At 36.6% G+C, this 15,913-nt stretch overlaps 1 protein-coding gene across 1 annotated transcript in view; it reads right to left on the minus strand.

The window, feature by feature from the left end:
• The window catches only part of GOLPH3 (golgi phosphoprotein 3), a 59,406-nt gene that overhangs the window by 19,324 nt on the left and 24,169 nt on the right, over positions 1-15,913 (minus strand). The window contains exon 2 of the mRNA XM_027869133.1: positions 11,127-11,258. Coding sequence (XP_027724934.1) covers positions 11,127-11,258 — 132 coding nt within the window. The remainder of the gene's footprint in view (positions 1-11,126; positions 11,259-15,913) is intronic.

Raw genomic sequence — 15,913 nt, forward strand, 5'->3', positions numbered from 1 at the left:
GTATAGTATAGTATAGTATAGTATAGTATAGTATAGTATAGTATAGTATAGTATAGTATAGTATAGTATAGTATAGTATAGTATTGGATACATGTAGGGATTCTTGAGTAAAGAAATATATTTGAATAAGGAAAATTAATCACTTCCATTTGAATTGTCTTTGGAAGATTCTGAAGATCACTTGGCAAGATAAGGTACCCCACACTGACGTCCTTCTTCGAGCTGAATTGCCAAGCATTCAAACTCCATTGCAAGGAGCACAATTCCAATTGGGGGGGGGTGGGGAGAAGGGATATGTTATTTGAATGCCAAACATACCTTTGCCTAAAAGACTATTCTACAGAGGACTCAGACAAACAAGACAAGTGCTCAAATAATGGGGTAAGAAAGGACACAAAGACACTTTCAAGGTCTCTCTGAAGAACTATGGAATCAACAATCAATTGGAGACACTGACACAGGACCCTATGGTATTCCCTCATCAAAGAAAGTACTATGCTCTATGAGTAAAGCAGAATTGCAGCAGCTCAAAGGAAACGTGAGATGCACAAATTTAGAGACATCTCCACTTCAAATGCTCATATGAACTATTCGTGCCCAATCTGTGGTAGAGCCTTCTGAGCTCATGTTGGTTTGACCGACCACAATTTTGTTACACTGTACAATGACCCAGACATAGTGATGTCATTTTGGTCCTCCTCATGCACAAAGGACAGCAACCAACCAACTATAGTATAAGGGTTCTTGATAGAAGCTACAGTCCCTTCTAGATCAAAAATCCTGATTTTCATTTGGTGATCCATTTGGTAAATAACATGTGATATGGCTAGAGATGTGAAGTCTATGACATAGGTGGAAGAGGCATTTAAAAGCAAAGTCAGCCTAGAAATCCAGTGCAATCTGATTCAGGTAGCTAAATGAAAATAAAGCCTGTGGGATTGAGGTAAGAAAGAAAGCAGCTTCCAAAGACTTCAAGGAAATAGTGTCCAAAGATCTAAGAGATCTCTAAAGAAGGGGTGAAAGGAAGCACCATGGCCTGAAAAGAAGTAGGGGGTGTAGAAGTACTAGAAAACAGAGATTACGTCCTGGAGGAACTTCCACTCTTAGTCCTTCTTTCTCCTGATTGGTGACTGGCTGCCCCTGAACATTATTTCAAGAAAATCCCAACTATCTTGCATTTACTTCTTCTTCCAAAACTACCTTTCCTCTCAAATCATACTCCTATCAACTCTTCCTATTCCTGGTTGGACTGTCAATCCAGTCCCCAAAATCCCAATCACCATCCCAGTAAAGTGCCCCTCCTTGTCCACCTCAGCTAAGTGGTCCAGTGAACAAAGCAAGGGATCTGAAGTAACTTAAGTGGCTTAAATTCAAATTCTGCCTCAGACATTAGCTGTGTGACTACAATGGGCGAGTCATTTAACCTGCTTCAGTTACTCCATCTGTAAAATGAAGATAACAATGGCATCTACCTCCCAGGGTTGTTGTGAGGATCAAATGAGTTAAGCACTCCTGTGCATGCCCCCATCACCTCAAGCATGGATCAGCCTTATGATTGGTCTCCCTTCCTCAAGTTTATCACCACTTCAGTCCAGCTTTTACTCAGTAGTCAAATTTATTTCCTAAAGGTCAAATTGATCTTCCTAAAGTGTAGGTCTGATCATGCCACTGTGTCCCTTTTCAATAAAGGCCAGTGGCCCCCTATTATCTCCAGGATCAAATATAAAACTTCATATAATCCAGCCCCTCCCTACCTTTCCAGTCCTCTTATACCCTACACATCAAACTCCCTCCTTGACACTTACTTTTGATCCAGTACCACTGGATTCCTTGATGTTCCTCAAACAAGATACTTCATCTCCTGGCTCCAGGCATTTTTTATGCCTATCACACCTGCCTGAAATTCTTTCCCTCCTCATCTCTGCTTTCTAGCTTCCTTCAATAAATAGCCATAAATACTTACTGACTGATTCCCTTACATGTGCTAGTTTCACCATTAGAATGTAAACCTCTTAAAAATCTTGGTACCAAACTTCTCAGATAAGCGTTTCATATCTAAGATACAAAAACACATGATACATGTAAAACCAGACATTCCCCAAATAGAAGTGGTCAAAGGACATGATCAGTTCTCAAAAGAAGAATTGTAAGCCATTAACAACCATATGAGAAAATGCTCCAAATAACTAAGTAAAGGAAATGAAAATCAATACAATGTTTCAATTCACTCTCAGCAAACTGGCAATCATAACAGAAGACTGGAAGTCAATGTAGGAAAAGTAAGAAGACAGGCATAGAGGATTACTGGTAGAACTGTGAATTGGTAGAACCATTATGGAAAGCAATTTGGAATTATGCAAGTAAAATGACTAAAATGTCCATACTTTTGTGACCCAGAAATTCTACTACAAAGACTATACCCCAGGAAATCAATGTTAAAGGTCAAAGTCCCTATGTATGTCAAAATATTTATAACAACTCTTTTTGTGGTAGCAAAGAATTGGAAACAAAGTGGATGCCGATTAATTGGGGAATGGCCAAATAAACTCTGGTATGTGAACATAATTGAATATTATTATGTTGAAAGAAACAAGAAATGATGAAAGCAAAGAAGCATAGGAAGACTTACACGAACTGATTAGATTTAAAATGAAGTAAGCAAAGCCAAGAAAATAATGTGCATAAAGTTATTTATAGTCATATGAAAAAATGCTCTAAATCACTACTGATTAAGAGAAATGCAAAACAAAACAACTCTGAGGTACCACATCACAAATCTATCAGATTGCCTAACACGACAAAACAGGACAATGATAAATGTTGGAGAAGATGTGGGAAAATTGAAACACTAATGCATTGGTGGTGGAGTTGTGAACTGATCCAACCATTCTGAAGAACAATTTGGAACTATGCCCAAAGGGCTATAAAAATGTGCATACCCTTTGACCCAGCAATAGCACTTCTAAGGCTGTATCACAAAGAGATCATAAAAATGGGAAAAGGAGCCACATGTACAAAAATATTTATAGCAGCTCTTTTTTGTGGTGGCAAAGAATTGGAAATTGAGGGGATGCCCATCAATTGGAGAATGAACAAGTTGTAGTATATGAATGTAATGGAATACTACTGTGCTATAAGAAATGATGAGCACGTGGACTTCATAAAAAGATGGAAAGACTTATGTGAACTGATGCTGAGTAAAATGAGCAGAACCAGGAGAACACTGTACACAGTAACAGCCACTTTGACATTCAGCTCTTCTCAGTAATGCAAGGATCTAAGGCAACTCCAAAAGACTCACAATGGAAAGCTATCTACATCCAGAGAAAGAACTATGGAGTCTGAATGCAGATGGAAGCATACTATTTGCTCTCCTTTTCTTTTGTTGTTTTGTTTTGTTTCTTCTCTCTCTAGTGGTTCCTCCCATTAGTTCTAATTCTTCTTTTACATCATGACTAATGGGAAAATATGCTTAATATTAATGTACAAATTGAGCCTATATCAAACTGCACACTGTCTTGGGGAGGGGGGAGGAGAAGGAGAAGGAGAAAATTTAAAACTCAAACTCTTATAGAAGTGAATGATGAAAACTAAAAATAAATAAATAAATTATTTTTAAAAAAAGAAAAAAAAAGGCTACTGTGCCCAACTTCTCTGCAGAGATAGGAAGTCTACGACTGTGGAACAACCACATATACTATCTGATTTTTTTACAATATATTGATTGGTTTTGCTGGTTTTTTTTCTCCTTTTTCTTTAAAAAAAAACTTTTTTTGTAAATTTCAGATTTAAAATTTAAATTTCAGATTTAAATTTTAAATTTTTAAAAATTTCTTTATTTTTTTGCAAGGCAATCAGGGTTAAGTGACTTGCCCAGGGTCACAGCCCCCCCACCCCCACCCCACCCCCCGTCCCCCGGAAATTTTTTTCTTTAAAAGTCCCCTTCCAACCTTACATATAAATTGCTTTCCTGATATTTGTTTGATATTTCCCTCATCACCACCCTCCTTTCCCTATCTCTGGAATAACTCAGGTTTCACCTCCTCCACTATAGCTTCTCTGATCTCCCCTCCTCCCACTAAAAAATGATCTGCCTCCCATCCCAATGTCTTATAGGGTCAAGCTTGACCTATACATTTAACCCCTTTCAAACTTGCACTATCGTCTATACATATATACACACATATATTGCACATACATGTATATACATAAATATATGCATGCAGGTATCTATATTTCTATGTATGTATAATAATTACACATGGTTTCCCACATCTTAGTACCATTTTTAAGCTATTAAAGCTTTAACTTTGGGGACACCCTGGGGTTTTTATTTTTTTTAAAGAATCTAAGTTTTGTGAAGGAAGACTCTGGCTTGGCTTTTTTTTTTTGTTTGTTTTGTTTTTTGGCAAGGCATTTGGGGTTAAGTGACTTGCCCAGGGTCACACAGCTACTAAGTGTCAATGGTCTAAGACCAGATTTGAACTCAGGTCCTCCTGACTCCAGGGCTAGTGCTCTATCCACTAGGACACCTAGCTGCCCCTTCTGGCTTGGCTTTTGTATGCCCTGAAATTATCTTGGCACATAGTAAGCACTTAAAAAATGCCTTTTCACTTAGGGAAGAGTTTTTCTCATGCATATTCAAGGTGTGAGAAAAGTTTCTTTTCTAAGTCACAGACACAGAGACATGGGTCTTTTTTAGGTATGGTTTTTGGTTTTGATGTTTTTGTTTTGTCTGGACCTATGATTAATTAAGATTGGCAAGTCATCTGTAAGTCTTCACTGGGGCACTGACAGGTTTGAGTCAAGCAGTGCCATCCATCTACTATATATATCTCAAAGGCAGGACTTAAGCCCTTGTCCTTCTGACTCCAAAAATGAAATTCTATATTCACTACATAATACTGCTTCTCATCGATATACCACAAGGCTGATGGAGAAATTACCAAGCTAAAAGACTTCAAGACGGATATGGACACCAGACTGCATCAATAACTGATATCCAGAAAACCATACTCCAGAGTCTGGGTACAAACAGCTTTGTCATATAAGCAAACTTACTTGCTAAAGCCTCAGCATGAAAAGAAAAATAAAAGTGAGGAAAAAAGCAGAAAGTCCAGAAAGAACAGGCTAGGCAAGAGAAAGTCTAAAAAGAATTTTTGTCATCCAGTCTTTTCCAACTCTTCAGGACTCCGTTTTTCTTGGCAAAAATAACAGAGTGAAAAAAAAAAAGATACTAGAGTGGTTTGCTATTTCCTAATGCAGCTCATTTTATAGATGATGGACTGAGGCAAAAAAGGTTAAGTGACTTGCCTAGGGTCACACAGCTAGTAAATGTCAGAAGCCATATTTGAACTCAAGAGCTCTTATCCACTTTGCCACCTAGCGGCCCCTAAGAATAGTCTCTATAATTAATTAGTGCTCAAATAAAGATGAAACCATAAGAACCTTTAAACTTAAAACCTTCGTCCCTTTTTATCTACTATCATACCACCTCTCTCCATGTTTTCCCTATTTTGCTTCTTAGTAAATCACTTTTTGTAAACCCTAAAAGCTGGCATACTGTTATAAGGAAAAGTGAAAAGGAAAGATAACCTATAATCATATGCTTTGTTTTCTCCATTTGCTAAGTCCAAAGTTTTCCAGAATTCTAATTAAGGATTCCTATGAACCATACAGCCTCATCTTCACCCTGCCACCAAGTACATAACCTGCCTCCACCTCTAGTTCAGAAAACTGTAATTAAATGTTAAATATAGAGGCTTGGTAAAGGACCCAACAACTGACCGACCTTTTGTTCCATGCATCATCTTTATAATTGGCCCTAGACCATCTCTAGTCACCAGGCTTTTATTTGTCTCCAGCACGAGAATGTAAACTCTTTGAGGGTAGGGACTCTCTTGGTTTTGAATATGCATCCTCAGAGCTGGGAACACAGTGAGGGCTTAATAAATGCTTTTCATTTACTCAGAAAGGCAATAAGCATATGTTCTAGAAATGCAAAGAAAGATAAAACAGTCCCTACCCTCAAGATCACAATATAATGGAGGAGTCAAAACGCAAACAAATATGTACAGAATAAATAAAAAATAATTAAAATAAGCACTAGAATTAGGAAAAGTTTCCAGTAGAAGTTATGATTTTGGGTGGGCCTTGAAAGAAGCCAGGAAAGCTAAGAGGTGAAAATGAAGAACAAGAGTATTCCAGGCACAAGAGAATAACTTGTTCCACCAACAACAAAGAGCTTAGTGTCACTGGACAGCAGAGTACATGGGGAGCAGGGAATAGGGGAAGATGTAAGAAGATTTGAAAGGGGAGTTGGGGTGGTGGGCCTAGATTCTGAAGGGCTGTGATCACTAAAGAGAAGATTGTGTATTTGATCCTGGAGGTGAGAAAGAGCCACAAAAGTTTACCGAGTAAGGGGGAGACTTGGTCCAATCTGATTTCAGAAAAGCTGCTTCAGCGACTGAATGGAGAATGGACTGGAGTGGGGAGAACTGTGGCAATCAGACCAACCAGCAGGCTACTGTTAATAAAGCAGGCTACTGTAATAATTCAGGAGGTGCAGGCCTGAACAGGGCAGTAGCATTTTTGGAAAAGAGAAGGGGCATATGCAAGACAATTGCAGAGATGAAAGGCCTTGGCAGCAGACTAGTTAAGGGGGGGATGAAACGCAATATGGAGTCATGAGTGACACCTAGGTTTTGAGCCTGAAGGAGTAGGATGGTGGTGCTCTTGAGAGTTGAAGGGAAGACTGGAAAGGGTGAGGGTTTAGGAATAAAGACAATGAGTTCAGTTTTTCATATATTCATTCAAATAGGGTCTGGGTAATCAAGGAATGCCTGTTATCTTGCTGTAGAATATTGGGAGAGGAAACTGAGCAGCAACACAATGACTTTTTGGACCAGTATATTCAGTTTCTCTGTCATGATTTCATTCCTGAAATTCAAGTATCATTACTGTTATATGCGATAGTAGCGGCGCTTCTTAATACAGTCCGTTAAGATTGGCAATAAACTTTTTACAAGCATTATCTCATCTGATCCTCATAATGAAAAATGCAAGCATTGTTATCCCATTTTACAGACCAGGAAACTGACTCAGAGAGCTTGTGACTTGCCCAGGATCATAAAACTAATTCACTGTCAAAGGCTGGTGGAACTCAGGTCTCTCTTTCCATTACAAATTCATGCTGTTTCTCAATATACTATACTAGGGAAGGTATATATAGGTATATGAAAAATACATGGTTCCTGCCTTCTTGGAGCCAGGTCTAGTAACATTTAAACTATATTGCTGTATCCTTTATAAACTATAAACTGTATCCTTTGCAACTCCATGGACCAGTTAGGTTACAGCTTTGAACACAGTGGTGGGAAATTGTGTGAAGTTAATATAGAATACTTTAAAAGTTACTTTAAGCGCGTATTGGAATTCGGTCCCCCACAGAAAAATAACTCATCATGGGACTAACATTTTGTGGCTTGCCATTTGTAAATCAGAAATTTTTCTCTTTTTTTTCTTTTAAATGTGTAATTCAAAAAATTGTGTTTTAATAAATGTTATGTTATTATGTCTTAGGCAAGTCAGGCCTTGGTTACAGCAAATGTTCCTCTTCCTCAGATGGCACAATTTCCTTCTCTTTAGGAGAGGCTCCACCATGGCAGCAGGAGCGGCAGACCCTGTGTCTGGCCAGAAGTTGTAGGCCCCAGGGGGATAGCATCAGTGTGACTCCTGTTGCACTGTGAGCCTATCTATACAGAACAGGTAACAAAGCACACATTGAAGAAATACTTTGTCTTCCTCTTCAACCAGGTACTGAGGGACATATACTTCCTAGTGGGCAAATGGATGAGCTTGCAGCCAAGACATCCACTTAGCTGTGCATCCCTTAGACCCCCATGTATTGGACCACCAAGCCTTGCTATCTCCCTTTAGAACATACCTCCCAAATTAGAATATTAGAACTCAATGAGGACAAGGACTTTGCTCACATTTCCCCCAAGGATTAGCAAAGTTCTTGGTACATAGAAAAACACTTAAATAAGTTATTTACCATTCTTTCGATGATTATTTTCTGAGGGTCTAAAATGTGCCTTCTGTTGATGAACCTTGGCAAAGTAGATAGGTCCATCACCTATACTTGAAGCCTTTCTGCCTTAGTAAGATGTTCAGAATTATGACTCTGCTAACATGGCCTCTCAGAGCAGAGGGTGACTCTGCCATAAGTCATCAAGATATTCTTTGGCCACTACAACTCAAAACTATGTACTAAGGCTTTGTGATCTATATCAGTGAAAAGAATACTCATACCACTGAAAACACAAGTTCTTCAGCGTCTCTAAAGTCATATAACACATAAGTTTTCCAAATAAGGGAATCCAAATAACTGGAGCTAATCAATTTACATTTTTTAATATTCCCAATTATTTTGATATCACATACTTAATCTCACCTAAGTAATCTAACAAAATATGTTAAAATAAGTAATAATAAGTAAAATAAGTAATTTCACAGATATCACTTCCAAACAAGTCTTCCAAAGAGGCAATCTGATCCACAAGAAGTATACAGATTTGATTCCAATTAGTCAATGATAAAATTAAAAGAAAAAGCTTAAAAATTTTGTACTAAAAAAAAAAACAAAAACCCAAACTTATTCGTTAGCAAGAAATAAAACACTTTATTCTCTATTTCCAAATTGTTCTCATATAGCTTTCATGTATAAAATCCAATACCCTCCCCTCTCTTTTAAAAATATATATAAAAGTCAAGATTGAATGGTAATAGAATCAATCAATACGTCATACAAATGAAAATTATTTGGAGCAAAAGACTTATCAGGTTAAGAATTATTTATACTCTTCTTTAGATGGAAATTTAATCTGATAGAAGAAAATAATCTTTAAATGTCAATATTTTTAAAACAAAAAAGTGCTATTCAATTATCACTGTTAACATCTTTTTTAAGTGTTTGAAATTTTAAAATAAAGCCAGGAAAGAAAACTTTGCATCTCTCAAGTCACTCAGGAAATTAACATAGAAGAGAACAGTAGGAACTGAGTGCCTCATATGTACTCTAGATTTGCTAAGTATTAAAACATCATAAATGTTTTAACATGCTACAGTTCAAGAAAATCAGGTAATCTGACTTCATACTTTTATTACTCATTGTCAATGATGTCACTGTTTAATTTTCCCTCCTTTTTTCCCCTCTTGAACTCTATCCTACCTTAATTCTCATAATTCACAGATCCAGAACTGGAATGAGGGACCTGAAAAGAGGTCATCTAGTCCAACCCCCCTTTATTTTACAAATGAGGAAACTGAGGCCCAGGGAAATTAAGTGACTTGCCCAAAGTCACACAAGCAGCAAACTGTCAGAGGCAGCATTTGAACTTGGGTCCTGATTCCAGCTAAGTGCTCCTTCCCCTATAACACATCATCTCCTACTTTTCACCAGCTTAATATTCTTCAATCAAATTACTCTTAGGAAATTATTCATGTCTAGGTGTCACATTTTAGGAAGGATACAGAGGTTAGTCTTTAAAGGAGGTAAACAAGGATGGTAATAATGGGCCTCCAGCTCATGACATGAGTACTGGCTAAAGAAACTAAATAGTTTAATTTAATCTAAGCAGCAATGACTTTGAGAGATGTGATAGCTGTCCTAATGGGCTGTTTTTCAGAAGATTAGAATTGTTTTGCTTCAGAGGGCTAAGATCAGTGGTTAGTTAGACATTACAAAGAGGAAAATTTAGACTTAATATAGGGTAAAGTGGAAACTGGGGTTTTTCCTTACTAGAAGTCTCTAAGAAAAAACTCGACAGTCATTTCTTTGAGTATGTTACAAAAGGAATTCCTGTTTAGACAGAGATTTGATCAGACAGTGTTTGAGTTCTCTTCCAATCTTGAGATTCTGTGATGTTAAGAAATAAACAATCTAAATTAACACTAAGGTATGAATGACTGATAGCCCCTTTAACAACCTTACTAGAAGTGTTTTCATTTTTAAAATGAGGGTGGTTAACACACATTTCTATCAGGCACTAAATAAAAACCATGAAATAATATTACTTACAAAAATGGAAACACAGTATAACTTTTACACAGAAAAGAAAAATTACTTTTACACAGACAAACAAATAGTTCTGGTTTTAGGGTTGGGGGTGATTTGGGAAAGGAGCCAATTCTAGGAACTGGACAAAGAAGATTTTGTGTTCCCTACCTTGTTCCTTTCCCTACAAGAGGAAAATGAGTACAGTAATACCGCCATTTTTATTTATAAGCATTCAAAGTGTTAAAATGGAAATATCAAGAATCTCTACAGTACAATATTGGGGGTTTTTTTAATTTTAAGAGGGTGATGTTTTAAACTTCCCCTCAAAAAAAAAAAAAACAACCTCATATATGGAATGTGGTAATACAGATTATACAAAATAAATATGGTCTTATTACATTCAGGAACATTTTAGAATTTTCTGAGAAAAATCCAAGGCACTATCCTCTGCTTTAAGAAGAGAAGGAGAGGAAAAGAAAGGGGTGAAAGACTCACCACAGAGTAACCAACACTGAATACTTTCATTACATCAAGAGAAGTAAGATCTGTCTACCTACACAGAGACTTAATTCTTAGAGTGTTGAAAGCTGAATTCTGGAAAGTATTCAAATGTTACTGAAAAAGATAAATAGAAACAGGATAGCTGGCTCATGAAAAGCAAACTTTTGTAGAAAAAAGAAACATTTTGCCAGTTCCTTCAGAATTATGATTTCAGAAGCACTAATTATAGTTCATGATCTATGAAAAGACCTGTCCTAACTTAGCTTAATGAAATACAATATATTAAGCATAAATGTGCAAAAACCTAATATATATTAGCCAAAGCTTGGAATCTTTTTCATGCAAAAAAGGATGAATACAGACTACTTTCAGATACTGTTAGAAACATACTTAAATTTAAGTGAACCAATGTTTAGCCACATCATGTATTGAGTTTTGCTAGAGAAAAAAAGGTTTCCTCTTTAATTTCAGAAAGTTCGATGAGTAGTAATATTTTTCATTTGGAGACAGTTTCCATGTTTAAGGTTCTTATCCAAACTCTAAACAAAAATGTTCTTTATCTTACCTTTCTTGTTAAAAGACTTTTGCGCCTCATTCCACAAGCCTCTAGTTGTAGGCGCCCTCTCAAAGCTAATTCAATTAACATACAGCCCCGTAATCCAGACGATATACAGTCATTCCAAAATGATGTGTAGCCCTGTTAACAAAAAAAAAAAAAAAAAAAAAGAAGTGGTGGTAAAATATCTAATTTTCTTTGAATTCAAAATCAAAACTGCTGTGGGGACACAACAAAGTTTCTTGCCAAATGCTCTATCTTTCTAGCCTTTCTAACTTTACTAGTTACATCCAACATTCCTACAAAACATATCACAGTATAAACATATTATATTTATGTCTCAATATATCTGTATATAAAATACTGAGAAGGTCTACTTAAGGTAAATCATTCTTCTAAATTTAGTTCCCTTATATTCTTTTAAGTAGAGATGAAAAACTAGCTTTACAAATAGAGATTCAATACATACCGGGAAGGGAAAAAGTTTTGTCTCCCCCTACATGGTATTCCATACATTTACTGCGACTAAAAATTCTGTTCTTTTTTCTTTACAAATCATCTAACTGCCCCAGAATTTCAAATATTTTAACAAATACTGAAATCAATCTAGTCAGGAACGCTACAATGAAAGCATGCATAAGTCACAAGAAAGTAAAAGCAATTTAAAAGAGAAAAGAAGAAACATTACAAGTACTCATGTCTGTATATCTACGTATGTAGAGAATGGAACATAGCAGTGACAAATCTGGCTATTGCATGCCATCTACACGTAAAAGATCACATTATGATATACGTACACACATATATATATGTATATGTCCAAAAGGATTTAACTTTTATCAATATGACAGAAAATTCAACTAAACAAGGGATAAAGATGATCAAAAAGAGAAGACAATTTCAATTACATAAATTTAAAATTTATGCATGAACAAAATCAATGCAGCTATTACAAAGCAGCAGTGGATGGGGAATACTGGCATCTGCTATCTCTAAAACTAGTCTGATATCCAAAATACATAATGAAATTTACACATACAAAACCAATATTCAGGTCCAAATAGATAAGTAGTCTAACAAAGAAGATGAACAAAGCTTTTAAAAGTACTGTAAATCAACTACCACATCAAAGGCTGATCCAAATCATTGATTATGAAAACAAAAACAAAACTGAGGTTTCTCCTTATTAGCAAATTAACAAAAATGACAAAAGCCAGAAATAATAAATGTTAGTGAAGTTGTCAAAAGATGGACAACTAGGTGGCTGAGTGGATAGAGTAGCAGCCCTGGATTCAAGGGGACCTGAGTTCAAATCTGATTTTAGACACTAGCTGTATGACCCTGGGCAAGTCACTTAACCCTAATTGTACCCCACTCCCCTCCAAAAGATGACAAATTAATATGCTACTGATGAAGCGGTGAAATGGTCCAACTATTCTGGAAAACCAGTGGGAACTAAAGAGTTCATATCTTTTGACCAATCAAACTACTGAGAATATACCCTAAAAAGGTCAAAGAATGACATGACAGTGATACAGTCTTTTGTTATTTTCAAGGAAAGATGTGTGTCCAACATGGATATCCAGTCTTTGTATTCTGATTACTGCACTGTTTTCTGCTTACAAATTTCATCCACTTCAGAAACCTAACAAGAATAAGGGACTTTATCATCAAGATACTGTAAGATTTAGATCAAGCACTTCTGTTCAATTAAAAGAGTAGACTATCTGGTTGCTAAGATGAATCTGTAATTGTGAAATCTTAGCATAATAGCATAAAGAATAATCTTTTTGCCTAAGAAAAACTGCTTTACAAGTGAGAAAAATAATTAACCCGCTCATCCTAAACCCCTATAACTATGTGAACAGATCCGTGTACAATTAATGAATGAAAAAATATTTCTTAAGCACTTAAATTGCTCCAAGTACTTAAAAAACCTTCTTGTTTTATTTCTGTGAGTTTGCTTTCCTAGCTAATTTTATAAAATACATTTCTCAGCCTACTAGACCAGTAACTTCTGATTATCAGTGAGGTTAAATATTATCTTTGTTATGATAAGGTCTTTTAACTAATTTTCAATATACCATATAAGAGCTTAGATTTGAAGTTAGCAAAATATTTGAATTGATGTTCAAAAACTCACAGAGGAGCTGTATGCTTAACAGATTTAGTCTATATTGGAACTATTACTTCTAGGCTATGCATACTTGTCAAAAAGTCATATACTAAAAGGGCTAAAATGGCTTTTAATATGGTATCTGTTTGTGATGAGATCTCATTTAAATTCTATAGTATACAGATTTAACTTTTACTAAAGCCTAGAATAAACAACAAACAGTATTTGCCCACCTTCAAGCTTTCACTTCCGCCTGGAGACCATCTCATAGACTTCACTGAAAACTTCCTGGAGTCCAGGTCACAGGTCTACTACGATCACTCAACAATCTCCTCTCTTCGAAGTTCATACCATTTGATGTCACCCTTTCCTCATCATGATGTTGTCGATCACTGACCAGGACACTCCTACCTTCCACGTTAACTATAGCACCTAGCAAGCAGTCTTACTTTAGTCTACATCCTGCTTCATTACCTGTGACCCTTTTTTTTTTTTTTTACCTTTCTGGTGAGGCAATCGGGGTTAAGTGACTTGCCCAAGGTCACACAGCTAATAAGTGTCATATGTCTGAGAACGGATTTGAACTCAGGTCCTCCTGACTCTGAAGCTGAAGCTTATCTACTGTGCCACCTAGCTGCCCCTACCTATGACCCTTCTTAAGAGTTTAGTTTCACAGTTCCTAGACCACCTCAACTTCTATGACATTCATCTTGACAACTTTAGCAACACATGGGGATTTCACTAATACTTAAAAATTGCTGCACTACCACCATTAGACTGAACTCCAAAATTCCCTTCTCTGACTTCTATATCCTAGCCTTTTACTTCTTCCACAACTTTACTCCTAAACCTGCTCTCTGTTCCCTTCAGCACCTTTAGGACCCTGACTTACCCAAACTATGACACATTTTCTGGCTTTACTTATCTGTCAATCATTTTAATATTATATTCTGCACAATAAGGAGAAACTATCTGCTGAAATAAAATATAAAATAAAGCCCCCTAAAATCAAAACTAAGGTAAAAAAGGAGATAGAGAGCACTTGGCTACCTTTGATGAGTCATCACAAAGTCAAGATAAACTAAAACCCAGGAAAATGATAGAACCAGCAGATATGACTGCTGAGGTGCCATAAATTAAGCTCTGAAGATTCCAGAGAGCAGGAGGAAAATCACAGAGGTAGAAAAGTGCAAAGAGAAGAAAGGAGAGTTTGCAAGGTATATGCCAATGACTTTAACTTCAACTGCTGGCAAAATTCTAAAATATATTAAATGATCACAAAGAACCAATATGACTTGATTACAAATAGTTCATGCCTAACAAACTTCACTTTCTTTTTTGAACAAGATGCTGTAGACCATTTTGGGGGACCTTTTATTAATTTTATTAGCATAAGCAAATCCCAAAGAAGTAAGTTCCTCTACAAGTGCCTATTAGCAACTGCATAGCAACTTACAAAGATTTCCTGGAAGTCAGGAAAAGTTAAACGACTTGCCCAAGGTCACAGTACCAATCGGTGTAAAAAAAGCTTGAGATCAAGTATTCCTGCTTTCAAGAGGGAACCATCTCCAGTCATCCTGATCTATATCCTGTCACTGGACCCATATGGCTCTGGATGAGAAAGTAAGGCTAGTGACCTTGCACAGCCCTCCCTCCCGCAATCATCTTCCTGATGTCGTGGTCCTCTTGGAGAACGAAGAACAAACAACAATATCATCCTACTTCTATGACCTGTTTTCTATCCACTTGACTTCATGTTGTGTTGTTGTTCAGTCAGTCATGTCCAATCTTCATGACCCCATTTGGGGTTTTCTTGGCAAAGATGCTGGCATGATCTGCCATTTCCTTCTGAAGCCCATTTTACAGATGAGGAAACTGAGGCAAAGATGGGTAAGTGACTTGCCCATGGTCACACAGCTAGTAAGTGTCTGAGGTCTGATTTGAACTTAGAAAGATGAGTCTTCCTGATTTCAGGTCTGACAGTCTATCCACTGAGCCACCTAGCTGCCCCTTGCCTTGTAGATATAGCTTATCTAAATTTTCAGAAAGTGTTATTATCCCTAATTACATGTAAAGACAATTTTTAACATTCATTTTTTTAAAAATTTGAGTTTCAATTTTTTCTCCCCCTCCCTGAGAGGGTAAGCAATTTGATATAGATTATTCATGTGCAATCATGCAAAGCATATTTCCATATTTGTCATGTGAAAGAAGATACAGGCCCAAAGGGGAAAAAAAGTGAAAAATATTATGCTTTGATCTGCATTCAGTCTCCATCAGTTCTTTCTCAGGAGGTGGAAAGCATTTTTCATTATGAGTCCTTTGGAACTGTCTTGAATGACTGTCTTGACTAGAGCAGCCAGGGCTTTCACATTTTCTATCCTTACAATATTGCTGTTACTGAGTATAACGTTGTCCTGGTTCTGCTCACTTCAATTTGCATCAGTTCATATGTATTTTCCCAAATTTTTCTGAAAGCATCCTGTCCATCATTTCTGTACAGCACATTAGTATTCCTTTACAATCATATACTATAACTCGTTCAGGCATTCCCCAAATGATCAATATCCTCTCAATTTCCAATTCTTTGCCACTATAAAAAGAGGTGCTATGAATATTTTTTGTACAAAAGGTCCCTTCTCCCTTTCTTTGATCTCTCTGTGATACAGACTTAGTGGTG

Source organism: Vombatus ursinus, unplaced genomic scaffold (assembly GCF_900497805.2).
Source record: "Vombatus ursinus unplaced genomic scaffold, bare-nosed wombat genome assembly UNPS02014791.1, whole genome shotgun sequence".
NCBI classification, from domain to species: Eukaryota; Metazoa; Chordata; class Mammalia; order Diprotodontia; family Vombatidae; genus Vombatus; species Vombatus ursinus.